Consider the following 16,262-nt stretch of genomic DNA (forward strand, 5'->3'; position numbering starts at 1 on the left):
CTCCCTTCTTCTCTAGGCTTGAGAATGAAGTGGGCGGAGACACACCGCGGCTGTACCATTCTACAGCAGGCAAAGGGTGCGTTAGGGGTTGAGAAGGGGCGGTGACATAACTCACCTGTAACATTTAGCTGTAACGATGAGTGGAGATGGGGTGGAGACTCAGTGTCCTGTGCAATTTACCAGGGGCGGGCTCACGTGCACCGTTAGCTGAGAACGTATGAGAGCGGTGACTGGCATTCTTTGTTGTGACAAGCAGGTCTCTTTCTATATGCCTGAGGTCTAGTGAAAAGTGTATGGAAGAGTAGTACCCGAGTACCTGGAGCTGCCAGATTCCGACATCCGGGACCACACCCCCTAAATACCACATCCATTTTACAAAATTTGGCAGTTTATGGATAGTTTTGACACATTTCTGGGGATTTTAGGGTCAGGTTTTATGTGTTATTACAGTTTTGCTAATGAAGGTGAATTGCCCTTTAAGCTGCAAGTCACAGTTTCCCCAATAGACTTGTGCGGGCTGGCCCAATACTCGCGGGTCAGACGGGCCAACCTCTCTGCTCCTTTTGCGGGTCATGGCCTTAGACTGCTGGCTTATGACTTCCTTTTTTTATAGGCTCTTGCCTGCCACGCCTCTTTTGTGACATCATTGGCAGGGGGTCAGCACGGACAGGATGTGACTGGGTCGGTGGGACAGGGTTGCCACCTGGCCTGTAAAAATGATGGCTGATCCAAATGTTATTGCAGGAGAATTCAACCAGGCTATCTATCTACCCCCCCCCAGGGAAATGCCTCATACTTTGTACTTATCCCTCGGTGCACATTCGTCCAGCGGAGTTACACGCATCCATCTTCCGGCTCCTCTGTAAGCTGACTGGGAGATCATGGAACTCCGCTGGAAGAATCTGCACCGAGGGGTAAGTACAAAGTATAGGGCATTTCCCCGGGGGGGGGGTAGTTAGCCCTGGGGTGGGGGGTACGGGTTTTTTCCCCACAGGTTGAATTCTCCTTCTATAGGGAAAAAAGATAAATATAAAGGAAGGCTGGTATTTTCTTCCAGAGAAGGTGGCAACCCTAGCGGGACACCGGGAAAAATTTGGTGGGCCCTCGGCTCTTGTTGGCCCCCCCAGCCCAGATCTGCACCCAGATCTGCTTCTTAATGCCGCGACCTCCCTTTGTCGGTGGTCGCGGCAAAAAATCAAATGCACGTGCACTTGAACGCAGCGCAGCATGGCGGGGCGGGGGTGGGGGGGCCCTGGGGCAGTACCCCTGGTGGGCCCTGGGACCCACAGTCCAACCCTGAGCACGGGTCGAGAATTGAAGGGGGGGGGGAAGCTGTGTGGGTCAAGTTTTTCTTGACTTACACATCACTACTGCTTATCTTAAATAGTTACAATTCTATCCTTGTTTATCTTATATAGTTACAAATGCATCTATGTGCAGATGCCGAGTATTCTGGGCTCTCCAAAAGCCTCTTATTTAATTACATTTCAAAAACATTGTATCTTTTTCTGGCTGTTCAGTGCAGGAGATCAAAGAGATACATTTCAGTAACAATCCGGGACTGCGGATTGAGCTGTCGAAATTGGGACTGTTGGAAGGTATGACTGTTTGAATTTAATCCCATTCTTTGAAATCCATCTCCTCTGGGTATGACTATCATTATCTACTGTAATACAGTGAAATTTCTGTTACAACGCAGTCTCAGAGATTGTCATAGCCATAACGTACATACTTTGCCTCCCAGTGGTTGTTATCGGCAATAACTCTAGAAATAATTGGTTCTGTTTTTCTACTAATATTTGCAGTACAAGTATGGGACCAGTTCTGGCTTTTTCTGTCATTTGGATCTCCATTTATTAAGGCTATGAAACATTAATTGAATCCAATAGGAATGTTTTTTCTCCATTAAGGATTATACATATATATATATATGTATATATATATATATATATATATATATATATACACAGTACTGTTTTATTTTTACAGTAAAAAAGGAAATCATTTTTAAACATTTGAATTATTTGATTAAAATGGAGTCTATGGGAGATGACCTTCCTGTAATTTGGACCTTACTGGATAACGGGTGTCCGGATAATGAATCCCATACCTGTAATGTAATTTTTAGTGACTTTCCAATGAAATGATAAAAAAATAAATATTTTCAGTTTTCACGTTATTTGTAACTGTAATTGCAGCATCTCTCTGGCTATTCTCTTCACCTTTGGTTGTGACTTCTGAAACAATGTAGCAGAAGCCCGCTGGCAGAGAACTGGCTTCTGATACATGGACTCAAGAACCAGGAGTGAGTGCAGAGAACTGAAAGGATAAGCAGTCATGTTGCATGTGTAAAGCTAGCCATAAACAGGACAACATTGGCTTCCACCCTGTGTCAGCTCTGGCCTGTGGGTGGGGCCAAAATATATCTGATTGGGGCTTGATCAGATACCAGTTGGGAAGTTTGTTCAATAAGACCGTGGTAGATATGGTCCTCTCTCAGTTGAACTGTATGAGCACCAGTATGCACCAGTATGTGGTCCAATGATTGGCCACAATTAGATTGGCTAAAATCTGGGCCTTCATGATGCTGCCAATCAAGCAAATCTTTCTGTAAATGGACAGCAACATTCTGGTTCCAACCAGGTATTAATCTACTAAACTCTGACATTTACAGTTCTGATCAGTTGATTCAGAGCCTTTAAGATATACATAGGTTGGAACTGTGCTGTGGGGACTTTACATTGTGATTGCTGGTTTGTTTAGTGTGCTATAAGTCAGGCTGTATGGAATAACTTAAAGGGGTGGTTCACCTTTAAGTTAACTTTTGGTATGTTCTAGAATGACTCTAAGCAACTTTTCAATTGGTCTTCATTATTTATTTTTATAGTTTTTTATTATTTACCTTTTTCTTCTTTCCAGCTATTAAATGGGGGTCACTGACCCCTTCTAAAGCACATGGTCTGTAAGGCTACACACTTATTACTCATATTTCTATTCAGGTCCTCTCCTATTCATATCCCAGTCTCTTATTTAAATCAATCACTGGTTCCTAGGGTAATTCAGACCCTAGCAACCAGACTGGTGAAATTGCAAATGGGAGAGCTGCCAAATAAAAAGCGAAATAACGCATTGCATATTGTCTCAAAATATCACTCTCTACATCATACCAAACGTTAACTTAAAGGTGAACAACCCCTTTAAAGGGGTTGTTCGCCTTTAAACTAACTTTTAGTATGTTATAGAATGGCTAACAATTGTTCAAGTGGTCTTTCAAATGGGGGTCACTGACCCCAACTAAAAAACAAATTCTCTGTACAGCTACAAATGTATTGTTATTGCTACTTTTTATTATTCATCTTTCTATTCAGTCCCTCTCCTATTCATATTCGAGTCTCTCATTCAAAGCAATACATGGTTGCTGGGATAATTTGAAAACTGGAGAACTGTTGAATAAAAAGCAAAACAACTCAAACACCACAAATAAAAAATGAAAACCAGTTTTAAATTGTCTCAAAATATCACTCTCTACATCATACTAAAAGTTAATTTGAAGGTGAACAACCCTTTGAAGAGTATGGCAACCAGAGTGTGAGAGACCCCTGGTTCATTATGGTTTTAAAAAATGGGATTGATAGTTGTGGATGAGAAAGGGCAATTTTTGGTGACCGTTTCCCTGTGTGCCCTGTAGCAGCCAAAACATGAGGGTAAGTTACAAAGGCCCCTGCTAGAGCATTAAAGGAGAAGGAAAGGTAAAAACTAAGTAAGCCTTATCAGAAAGGTCCTTCTAAATATACCAGTAATCCCCCAAAGTAGTGCTGCTCTGAGTCCCCTGTCAAAAGAAACACTGCATTTCTTTCCTTCTATTGTGTACACATGGGCTTCTGTATCAGACTTCCTGCCTTCATCTTAAACCTCATTGCCCTGGGCAAGAGCATGCTCAGTTTGCTCCTCTTCCCCACCCCCTCCCTTTTCTACTGTAATCTGAGCCCAGAGCAGGGAGAGACTCAGGCAGGAAGTGATGTCACACCATGTTAATACTGCAGCTCCTATTCTAAACAAACAGAGAGTTTCTAGAGCTTTTTACTCAGGTATGGTAAAACATTCTACAGAATAAATATAGCATTCTAGCTTGCACTATTGCAGCTAATCTATTGGCACTAAAATGCCTCCGTAGCTTTCCTTCTCCTTTAAGGGTGCAAAACTGTGTCCCTTTAGTACCCATTCAATAAGCAGTTGTGTACATGACCTTGCTTCACACCTGGAAAAGGTAGCCCACCTGTGTGCCTCCCCCAGCTAGAAGTACCATATTCATAGGGGGAACTAGGATTTGGAATGCCCATTCTGTAGAGCACAAGTCCTGTGCCCCTGGTGCAAAGTGCAGGAAAGGGTGCAAACACAGGGGGTTAATAAAGTGAAACCCAGATTCACCGTGGAGTTCTGATTTGTTAGGCAACCCTCTAATGACTATCCTAGGACTCTTTTTATTTAAAAAAAATACCTGGTCCATTGTACTTTCCATTACAGCGTGGCACTACCATCTTTTTGATTTTCCTGAGGATCCCTTACTAGCGGGCAGCAGTCTGACTTCATGACCTTTTGCAAGTGCAGTATCATAACATTGAATAAAATGAGAGATTGATGGTTGCACAAAGCATCACTGGTAAAATCAAAGGCCAGAACAGTGCCAGCACTTTAAAGGAGAAGAAAAGCAATTTTACCTTGGGGGTGCCAAAAGTTAGGCACCCCAAAGGGATTGTATTTACTTACCTGGCACCCTGGGCCAGTGCCGGCAGAAAACTGCACTGACCCAGGGTTCTACCAGCGAGCACCAAAGAGCGATCATCTTCACTCTTCAAATTTCCCGGTGAAGACACATGTGCAGTAGAATGAAATAGCCGACTTTTTTGTTAAACTTTGGCTTTTTATTTTGCTGCATGTGTAGCCACTACATGTGTAGCCGCAAGAAGAAAGAAGAAGCAGGAAGAGGATCACTTTGTGGTGCTTGCTGGAAGCTGGAAGCTTACCCTGCTGATTGGAGTAAGTAAATACAATCACTTGGGTGTGCATAACTTTTGGCACCCCACAAGCACAAAAATACTTTCCTTCTCCTTTAATGGAAATACGGCTGGAAAGTGTATTTTCTGTAGAAGGGAAACATGAAACTAGGCACCCAGGTTAATGATTAGAGTCATAGGGGATGACTGGGTTGCCCCGAGTGAATTTGTTCTGCCAAGCATGTTTAGAGAACGACAGTATCTGTTTAGAGCAACAGTTAATGACAGTTTATGGTTGGAAGAATGCCAGTGCTTTCAGACTGATTTTAATTTTACCACTCCCCCTTTTCCTTTTTTCAGAATGAGCATAGAGCACAAGAATAGCATTTTAAATGAAGTGCCAGTATTGCTTCAAGGGAGAAGCATGCTAGATCTGTAGTAGTTTGCAGGATGGCTCTCAGGAAGGCAATGGGCGGGGAGGGGCAAGCTGCTGCCATTCATGAGACTGTGTGCAACTCCCTAGCAACCTTCCCTTACACACACTGGAATAGAGCAGGGAGTTCTCATGCAGCTATGTAGCCACTTCTCCCTACCCACCAGCCCTTCCCTGCCGTGATCTGCTGAGCTGCTCTACAATGCAACCTTGTCGGTCGTCAAACACCGTGTTGGAGTGAATAAATCTCAGCCAGGACACGTGATCATCCCCCCAACTTCCCACCACTATGAAGTGCAAAAGGCTGGCAACTGGTAAGAAAGGGCTTGCAATGCTAAGGTGGCAGAGATTGGGCAGGTGGGTTACTGCTGTTTGTAGCTAACTTTAGGGTTTTGGAGTTCTCCCTGGCTGGGATGGTGGCTGGGATAGTAGACATGACTGCTTTTATTGGTTGGGACCTGGGGGCAAATTCCTTGCTCTGTGCTTAGTTATTTATCACGTGGTCTGCAATTTTATTGCTATTATTGAACTACAGATCCCCCACCCGCTGACAAGAATATAATTTAACCACACCATAGCAAATTAGGAGAACAATGCAATGCATAAACAGCCATGGGACAGAAACCATAATGTGTCATCAACACCAATAAACTGTGAAAAAGTTGAACTGTTTGGCCCACTCCCTATCAGGGCCAAGAATACAGCGCTCCAAGCAGTGCAGGAAGCCTTGAGTACAAGTGCTAGAGAAATTGATACAGTTTTCCCTCGTGGTCCGACCTCTATATTATGCATAATACATTTCCCTGATTTTACATTTTCCTTGATTTTACACCATTTGTTTTTGACCCCTGAAAAACGTAAAATGGGGGTTCTACTGTGTTTAAATTATGGTTCCCATTTGTTGTTGGACTAGAACCTCTGAAGCAATAGCTAAAGGCCTTCAGGTTGGGCACATTAAAATATTTAACTGTCATTTGTACATTCAACTTCTCAACCCCAAGAGGGATCTCATATAGAGGTGTATTGTTATAACTCAACCCCTTTCCTGATGCTATGGAATACCGTGCCACTAGTACTTTCAACTTCTTTCCCCTTCAAATGGATGTCAGTGACCAATCCAAAGTGTAAATTAATGTTTTTTCTTCTGTGGCTGGATGATGCATGATAATGGGTATTAAGTGGTATTCTGTTTTCAGAAGGACCTGTGATTAACAAGGGGCAAGTTACCTGCAACATATTCCCACATAGTGATAATGAGAAATTATTGGACCCCCTTGCAGCCATACACTGAAATCTCAAATTAGTCAGTACCTCACTAAACCCCCTCTTGTTCTGCTGACCCTCATATTATAGCCCTCCTACCCCCAATAATGTATGGGCTTTTTGAGTTTTTACTGAGAATGTGAGAGGTATATTCTGTCCATCCCAGGATCAATGTTACAAATGAGTTACATTTATATAAAAGTTCAAGCAAAATGACTGCCTTTAATTTATCATTTCATTTTTGTTTCAGTGCCCCCTGATATAACAGAAGATGATTTTGTAAGTATTTTTGAAGAATGGCAAGTTGCTTTAAACAAACATACCTAGCAGTTGAGCAACATGTTGCTGTCCGACCCCTTGGATCAGTGATCCCCAACCAGTAGCTCGTGAGCAACATGTTGCTCTCCAACCCATTGGATGTTGCTCTCTGTGTCCTCAAAGCAGGTGCTTATCTTTGAATTCCTGGCTTTGAAGCAAGTATAAGCATAAAAAATAAGTATAGTGCCAAGTAGAGTCTCCTGTAGGCTGCCAGTCCACATAGAGGCTACCAAATGGCAAATCACAGCCCTTATTTATCACCACAAGAACTTTTTTCATGCTTGTGTTGCTCCCCAACTCTTTTTACATTTGAATGTGGCTCACGGGTAAAAAAGGTTGGGGACCCCTGCCTTGGATGTTGCTCCCAGTGGCCTCCAAGCAAGTGCTTCTTTTTGAATTCCTGGCTTAAAGGAAAGCTTTAGTTGCTTAAAAAACAGGTGTACTGCCAAACAGAACCTCCTGTTGGCTGCAAGTCCACATAGGAGCTACCAATACCCAATCATAGCCATTATTTGGAATCCCCAGGAACTTTTTGCATGCTTATGTTGCTCTCTAACATTATTTAACACTTGAATTTGGCTCACGGGTAAAAAAGGATGGTGACCCCTGTTTTAGAGGCATCACTCTTTGTTTTCTCTTCTCTCTCCTGACATCCAATAATATATATGTAATATATACACCAATGACGACAATCCAGGTGTAATACAATAGAGGGGTATGTGTCATTAGCGTATATGGAAATAATCCAAGTCATCTCATGTTTCTTTTGTTTATTCTTTGATAAGTCTACACCCAATGCAGTATAATTAATCTGTTACACCGGCACTGTTTAACACCAATGCACATCTCTTTTTGCTATATGCTGTTTTTTTTTGCCCGCCACTCTTTTCCGAGGTATAGCTGTTGGCCTTACTAGGAGGTCAAAACTAGGGTTTTTATAACGTAAAGAGGTAGTGATATCCTGAGACAATTTGCAATGGGTATTCATTTTTTATTATTTGTGATTTTTGAGTTATTTAGCTTTTTATTCAGTAGCTCTCCAGTTTGCAGTTTCAAGTCTGGTTGCTAGGGTCTAAATTACCCTAGCAACTATGCACTGATTTGATTGGAGACTGGAATATAAATAGAAGAGGACCTGAATAGAAAGATGAGTAATACAAAGTAGTAATAACAATACATGTGTAGCCTTACAGAGCATTTATTTTTATAGATGCAGTAAGTGATCCCTTCCAGAACCAGAAATATTTTTATAGAGGTTTTTGGCAAATGCTACAAGAAAAATGTATACATACCTTTTATTAACTATTTTATTTTGGCAATTACAACAGAACCATGAAGGAGAAGGGGTTCCATTAAGGGGTTCCATTAAAGAAAGCCTGAGTGTTCACGATGACCACCTGAGATAGCCTAGATGGGAAAGTGTTATCTAGCTACCCTGGAGATTTAAAGAAATATTTGCAGAATTACTTGCAGCTTTTTTATTATATATTTGACAACAAACATTGCACAGCTATTAGCATGAAGAAATGAAAGCATGCTACTTGTGCAGCACTTCCTCGCCTCCACTAACAATGCCACTCTTTTGTGTTATTTATTTACTTAGGAGGACTTCTTAGCAACAGATGACTTGCTTGTAGATTACTTCAATGAATTCCTGAGCCTGCCAGTAAGTATATACTATTTACTGTGCCTTCAGGAATTCCACCGGGGTTCTTTCTATCATTATGCTTTATTTATATAGTGCATTTAGGGTAAGGCCACACTGGGCGTTTTGGGGAGATTTGGTCGCCTGGCGACTAATGGCCTCGTCTTTGCTGCTTCCAATCTCCCCAAACGCCTTCCCTCACTCTGCACCGGCTACAATGAAAAAACACCAACGCTAATCGCACACAGCAATTCATTTTCCGAAGTCGCCCGAAGCTGCCAAATCTCCCAAAAACGCCCAATGTAGCCTTACCCTTACCCAGCACTTTACAGAGAATATTTATCATTCATGTCACGAGTTCTGCCCCAGTGGAGCTTGCACTCTAAGGTCCCTTTAACACAGGGGGGCCTTATATATCTATAAAGGCCCCCCCTTATAAATATATATATATATAAGTCCAAACTCTGGTGCACACATAACAAACGCTTCTGCCTAGGTGCTGGTTATAGTAAATCATAGATAGAGCAAAAAAACCGCACTCACAGGACTTTTAAAGTTGCAAAATCAAAAAATATTTATTTCAACGTTTCGGCTATTCACTTCCTGATGACGGCTTAAGTGAATAGCCGAAACATTGAAATAAATATAATTTTTTGATTTTGCACCTTTAAAAGTCCTGTGAGTGCGTTTTTTTTTTGCTCTCCTTTTGAATAAAAGGTTTTTTGTCTAATTAATAGTATTATTGTTTTGAACCAGCACACAGGCATTGAATTCTTTTGCCGTGTGCACCAGTAACAAATTGTCTGGTGTATATATATATATATATATATATATATATATATATATATATATATATATATATTATTATTTTCATTAAAAATTTTGGCCAAACTAGAATCTATGACTGGACCTCATTTATTATTAAAAAAATCACTATTTAATCTGGACAAACATGAAATAATTTATCGAAAATCCAAATCGTATCAGTTTTTTCCCGAATCGCTCCAATTTTTCGGATTTTCAGGTTAATTACAGTGCAGACCACAGAAACTTTTAAATAGGATAGGGACCTCTCCCATTGACTTATATACAACCACGTTTGGTCTAAGATGCCGTATTTTCGTATTCTGACTTTTTTCCATCTTCGGGATTTAATAAATCTAAAATACATTTTTTCCACTAAAAGTTCAGATTTTACAGTTAAAAAAAACTCAAAAAGTTCACGTTTATACACACACACACACACACACACACACACACACACACGTCAATTTTATCAGGAGCCGATAACGCTGCCTGTATTTTTTTTTTGGAGTGTTGGAGGAAGGCAGAGAACCCAGAGAAAACCCATGTAGACATGGGGAGAACATACAAACTCATTGTACTGTAGATATTGCCACGGATGGAATCATACCTTTTGTTCAAACGTTATTACCGTACACCCACAAACATCAGAGCCTTACAAATTTGCAGTAAAACATTTAACAGTGTATGCCATATTTAAAAGACTCATTAAATTGTATCTAACTTACAGACCTTTCCAGAAGCAATCAAGTTCAACAAAACTTTTGGCATCTTCGAAGTTGTAAATAATGTTCCGGAACACCTGAAACAGCAGATGAAACAAGCGTTACGGGACCTAGAATCTCCAAATCCCATTTATGATGCTTCCAGAAGAGTAACTGGTTTGAAACCTAGGGAACCCCCTTCTGCCGACTTAAACATTGATATCAATTACAGTATTATGGTACGGTTCAATTTTTAATAAAAAATATTCTTGATGATAACCCATTTTGGACTTTCACTTATATAACCCAATGTTACATAGGAGTCTACAGGATTATGTAGTAGAAATTAAATACAATACAGGATAGGATCTTTTATACAGTATAAGGTTTTCCAGATCAGGGATCTTTTAGTAATTTGGATCAAGATACCTTCAGTCTACTAAAAAATAATTTCAACGTGAACTTAACCCAGTAGGTTTGTTTTGTCACCAATAAGGTATAATTATATTATTGAGTTAGGATCAAGTAGAAGTACAAGATACTGTTTTATTACTACAGGGGAAATGAAATTATTTTTAAAAATGTGAATTGTATGATTAAAATGGAGTCTATGGGAGATGATTCTGAATAATCATCCCATACCTGTAGAAGCTACTGGTTGATTTTTACTGAAAAAAAGGAAATCACGTAACATTTTTGGAGATGGCTGTCCTGTAATTGGGAGGTTTCTGGATAATGGTTTTCCGGATAATGGATCATATGCCTGTACTAAAAATGTTGGACATTTGCGTAACATTTCTTAGTTTTATCAGCATAATTACCATTATGACATGCAGAACTAGAAAGGGCAACTAAGCTCACATTACAAGCTCAATAAGAATATTGATTAATAACAGTGTTATCTGATTCCGCTTTAGCAACAGTTTTTAGCCGCTTGATTGTTGTATTGTTGTTGGACTGTATATTAGTTGTGCACAGTATATTGATCCCCTGGAGCACAACTACATCCTATACCCTTTAAGATTGTTCAATAGGTTTGAATTTTCTTACAGTGCTTGAATCGTGAGCAAGGGGTTCAGTGGATCAAGAAAGAGAGACTCCCAGCTTTTCTAAAAAGCGATTGCTATTTTGAGTACAGGTAAAGTAAAAAAAAAAAAGACATTTGTATTGTTTTGTCTGGATGATACATGATGTTGATAGACAGAGACCTAAAACCTCATTTACGACTGCAGCACAAAAAGTGTTAAAAATTAAGTTTCCCAATGCAATTTGCCATTTTTTTCCTCATCAAGTTGCATCTGCCATAATGGGGCATGATGCTCCAGTGTGCACACTGGTGCTCATGTGCTTTTTCATGAATCAGGATTAAGCTGGCCATAGATGAAAGATACCATCATACAAAGCAACGGTTTGGACCGGGTGAGGAGTCTCCCAACATGTTTTGTACAATGGCAATCAGTTGTTCAGTCAATCTGACAGGTTAAAAATTTATATTGGCTACTGATAATATCTCTGACGATATCAACGCGAAACTGTCACTACTATTTGTCAGACATAACTTTTGTACGATTGCAGGCTGTCAATTAATTGCCTGTGTGTAAACTTAAGACACAAGCTGTGACTCCTTCATAACACGTAGACACTGGCACAACAAAGACTGCTATCCCTTCCTCTATCACTGCCAGAATGGTCACCAAATTTTCTGTTCCTGTATGCTTTTTTCACTTTTCAGTACCAACAACTTTCACAATTCAACTTAGGAAACGCTGCCACCTAGTGGTCAAACTAATTATACATTAACTATTTAACAATTCATATTTTGCCTCATACACGTGCATCAGGTGATTTGTTCTCTTTACTACTTTATATCAATCTGAATGGTTAGTTGCATGTCGGAAGATTGGCATGGACGATCGTTCATCCCACATAGGCTAATAATCTGCATCTCTATGGCTAGCTTTAGAGTGCAATTCGGTTGTGCACTGCTCATCAGGTGGGGCAGGTTGGGTGCTCTGTGCACCTTTTATGAATGTAAATTCAGCACAGATTTGGATCTGTATTGGCACACAACACTTGCAGTTAAAAATGATGCTTCTTTTTATAGAGCTTGTAAAAAGGAGCGACTGCCCATTGTCCTACATTTAGAAACACAGCAAGAGTGGGGTATAATAGATATAGTAGGACAAGTTGTCTACAGGAATGTATGGGAGTAATATAATAAAAGGTTTCCAAGTACTGGTTAAGTAGCCCAATGCAACTAATCAGCTTTGAGCCTTTTATATCATTACCTGGTATATGAGTTTTGTACAAGCTGCTCAGGCTCAAAAGCAATTGAATGGCTATAGGGCAGATGGTCCTAAAGGTATGTCATGTCAATAAAAATTCCCAGCAAAGCCTGTTTTACCCTGGGCCCCACCACTACTTACGACAGGAGACAGCTGCTAATATGTTACTAGCCAATGGATGTCTTTTATATAGCTATTTAAACCCACATAGGAAGAGATTTATTTAGTGATTTAGCTAGAAATAACCACTTCCCTGGTAGAAAAGAGGTTAGGAAAGAAACCATCTGACCAAGTACATGAATGTGCACACTTCCATACACTTAGAACCCAGACCTGTGTTTCAGATTAGTCAGTCATTTTCCTAAGTCACTTTTTCTGTTTTGTAGACCATGAAGCTTGGAGGCTGTAGGGCTTCGTTACAAACACAAGTTCAGTGTGCAATTTCTATGCAATTGGGCATGTTTCTTTACTCACATTGCAGCATTTCCTCCCACAATTTCAGTGTATTTGTGCCTATGGGGCACATTCACCAAGCTCGGGTGAATGATTAGAGGGAAAAATACTCGAATTTCGAGTAGTTTTTTGTGCTCCTCGAGTAGAATGATTTGAATAGATCGAGCGGAAAAAAAACGCTGCGACTATTCGCCCATTCGATAGTCGAAGTACTGTCTCTTTTAAAAATACTTCGACTGCCTACTTCGCCAGATTAAACCTACTGAATTGCTTTAAAAGCCTATGGGAAAGTTTTTGATCGAATAAAAAGGCATTCGATCGATCATTCGATAGAATGAAAATCCTTCGATCGAATATTCGATCGTGCGACTATAAGCTGGGCGAATATTCGCCCATTCGACTATTCTCCAGCGTGTAAATTTGCCCAAATTCGATTCTATTCCCCAAACAACTTTCGAGGGATTTAATTCGACCCTTGATACATCTGCCCCTATGTGTGCAGTTGCATTTTGTTTTGCATTTTCACCTGATATAGACACAATAGTGTTTAGAATTTGGAATTATGTTCCAATGCACTCAGCATTAAATATGCACATTCAAGGAACATGAATAGTACTTTTAGAGGGGTTGTTCACCCATAAATGAACTTTTACTATGATGTAGAGAGTCATATTCTGATACAATTTGTAATTGGTCTTCATTTTTTATTATTTGTGGTTTTTGAGTTATTTAGCTTTTTATTCAGCACCTTTCCAGATTGCAATTTCAGCACTGAGAGACTGGATATGAATAGGAGAAGCCCTGAATAGAACGATAAGTAATAAAAACAATAACAATACATTTGTAGCCTTACATCGCATTTGTTTTTAAAATGGGGTCAGTGAGCCCCACACTTGAAAACTGGAAAGAGTCAAAGGAAGAAGCCAAATAATTAAAAAACTAAAAAAAACAAAAATTAAGTCAAATGAAAAGTTGCTTAAAATAGGCCATTCTACATACATAAAGTTAACTTGAAGACGAACCACGCCTTTAATGAATGTAATCAATGCATACAATGATTGTGTCTATTCATGTTCATTCTGATATTTATGTTACTACTGACATCTTCTGCAAACCTGTGTGCATTCATGTACCCTCCCAGGCTTTCTCATTTGATGTGTGGGGAAACTACACTAATGGCATTTGGTGGCCATAAAACCTCTTCATTTTGACTTTGGTCTTTTGTATAACAACAGAAATGCTTCCATTACCCAAAGCACAAGGATCATTTTACATAGGGAGGCCAGAGTGTAAAGATGCACAACGTTGACTCCAGGCAAACACATGCTTTAGTCTTCACAAGACAGGAACCATAGTAACCGTAGTGGGATTTAGGCATTATAGGGAAGGGACATTCCTGTAGAGAGAATAGAGAGAATGTTGACCTCTAGGCTGACTATTGTTTATTTCCTTCTTTTTTTCTATACTATTGTCAAATATTTTTGTGCAGAAAGCAACAATTCAGCTTTACTGTAACTAAAGTACACCTTGCTCATGTCCGAGAGTTTTTTTAGATTTAATGAACATTTCATTAACACTGATAAACCTTTGCAGAACCTGAAACAGAACAAAGGTTAAGGAATGTACCATTTATGTACAGTACTCTAGTTGCTCTTTGGCCATTTTTGTTGCTACATTGCTGTGGAGTCTTTACTTGCAATAACTTTATAAAAAGACGTTTAGTAGATGTTGGCACTGCTGTTTTATTCCACCCTCAGAGCCAGCGACTGGCCATCACATATTTATGCTTGCAGTGTTGTGTTTTTTTTGTCTGCAGACTTGCCAAGCTTATGTCACAGGTAAGAGTGAGCAACTCTGGAGTGACAGTTCTTGCTGACCCAAAGTACCAGCCATGGGAACTCAGAAAAGAGAGTGCTGCTTTGACAAAAACTGAGAACACAGATCACACCATCATGCAAAAATTCTTTGTCACGCTTGGCCAGGTATATTTAACTCATGGGTTCTGAATATTTGTTACCCCAGAGCTCACATATATAACATAGTCAAAGCTCCGGTCTCATCAGTTTGAGATTTTACTACTCATATTGTATAATTAATTATATTGTATAATTAATGCTTCTGTTAAAGGATAAGTGACATCAGAAAAAGAAATAATACAAATATAATGCAGTGTTGCCCTGCACTGGAAAACTAGTGTGTATGCTTCAGAAACACTTCTATTGTTTATATAAATAAGATGATGTGTAGCAATGGGGGCAGCCATTCAAAGGAAAGAAGGCTCCGATTACACCGCAGATAGCAGAAAAGCTCTGTAGAACATAATGATGTTATCTGTTATCCACTACCTGTGCCATATAGCCCTTTTTCAATTTCCACCATAGCTACATAGCAGCTTGTTTATATGAACAATAGTAGTGTTTGTGAAGCAAACATAGCAGGTTGTTACAACCATACATGATATTTTCATTACTTTAAAACACTTTAATTTTTTGGTGTTACTGTTCCTTTAAGTCTGCAGATATTACTGTAATATAAATGTTTACTTTGCTGCACAGATAAGTGTGTAGCTAACAAATGAAAAGCAAAGTTTCAGGAGAACAAAACCTCTTTCTTCAAATTAGGTCTGCCCAAAGAGTCCTTATTCTTCTTTTTTAAAAAAAAATGATAAAAGGGTTTGTGGCCTCCATCTCTGGTTGCTTGAATTCCTATCCTTGGCCTCTTGGTAGCCATCAACAGGCACAGTTGCAGCCAGGACCATTTCGGCTTGATTGGTATATTATCCTGACTGGCGATCACTATCAGAGAGGCATTAAAGCTGCTAGAGTTGGTTGCTAGCAACCCCAACGTGTTTCTCTGCTTTTTATTAAGTGGTAGAGGGCAGCAGGCCATAGTGGGGTGACCGGCATAGTTTGGGGGGAAGGAAGCCTTTGCAGGGAACTGAAGTGGTAAAAAGGGGCTTTGTTTGCCCTTTCAAGAAGAGAAAATATTCTGGATATCTTTTGGTGAATACGGTTATAATATAATGATTTTGTAGCTATGGAGCACAACGCTTAGGTTTAGAACTAGAAATGGCTTACCGTTCCTTAATATCAGAGTAGCCACAAAATGCTATACCATGCTATCAAGTTCCAAATCACGTCACCTTGGATCTGGTGTTGCTTTTAACAGTCCTTCATTGCTATGTCCATGAAACCGATCTTACCAGTATTCAATGACAACCACAAAGATGGATAATTGCAGCCTCATTTATGAAGACTGCAACTGAAGAATCATTATGTTTACAAAACAAAATGTTGCTGATATATTAGTAATATGTATGCATGATACTTATGGGTTATTTGCCTCTGGCATAGCATGCTTGTA

General features: G+C 39.8%; 1 protein-coding gene across 2 annotated transcripts in view; it reads left to right on the forward strand.

The window, feature by feature from the left end:
* Positions 1-5,047: 5,047 nt before the first annotated feature.
* rgs22.L (regulator of G-protein signaling 22 L homeolog) overlaps positions 5,048-16,262 on the forward strand; it is a 54,376-nt gene continuing 43,161 nt past the window's right edge. The window contains exons 1-6 of one of the 2 annotated variants that reach the window (XM_018268141.2): positions 5,048-5,741; positions 6,941-6,969; positions 8,612-8,674; positions 10,188-10,400; positions 11,214-11,299; positions 14,716-14,881. In XM_018268141.2, coding sequence (XP_018123630.1) covers positions 5,717-5,741; positions 6,941-6,969; positions 8,612-8,674; positions 10,188-10,400; positions 11,214-11,299; positions 14,716-14,881 — 582 coding nt within the window. In that variant the 5' untranslated portion in view covers positions 5,048-5,716. The remainder of the gene's footprint in view (positions 5,742-6,940; positions 6,970-8,611; positions 8,675-10,187; positions 10,401-11,213; positions 11,300-14,715; positions 14,882-16,262) is intronic. The other variant, XM_018268140.2, reaches the window with a different exon arrangement.

This window comes from Xenopus laevis, chromosome 6L (assembly GCF_017654675.1).
Source record: "Xenopus laevis strain J_2021 chromosome 6L, Xenopus_laevis_v10.1, whole genome shotgun sequence".
NCBI classification, from domain to species: domain Eukaryota; kingdom Metazoa; phylum Chordata; class Amphibia; order Anura; family Pipidae; genus Xenopus; species Xenopus laevis.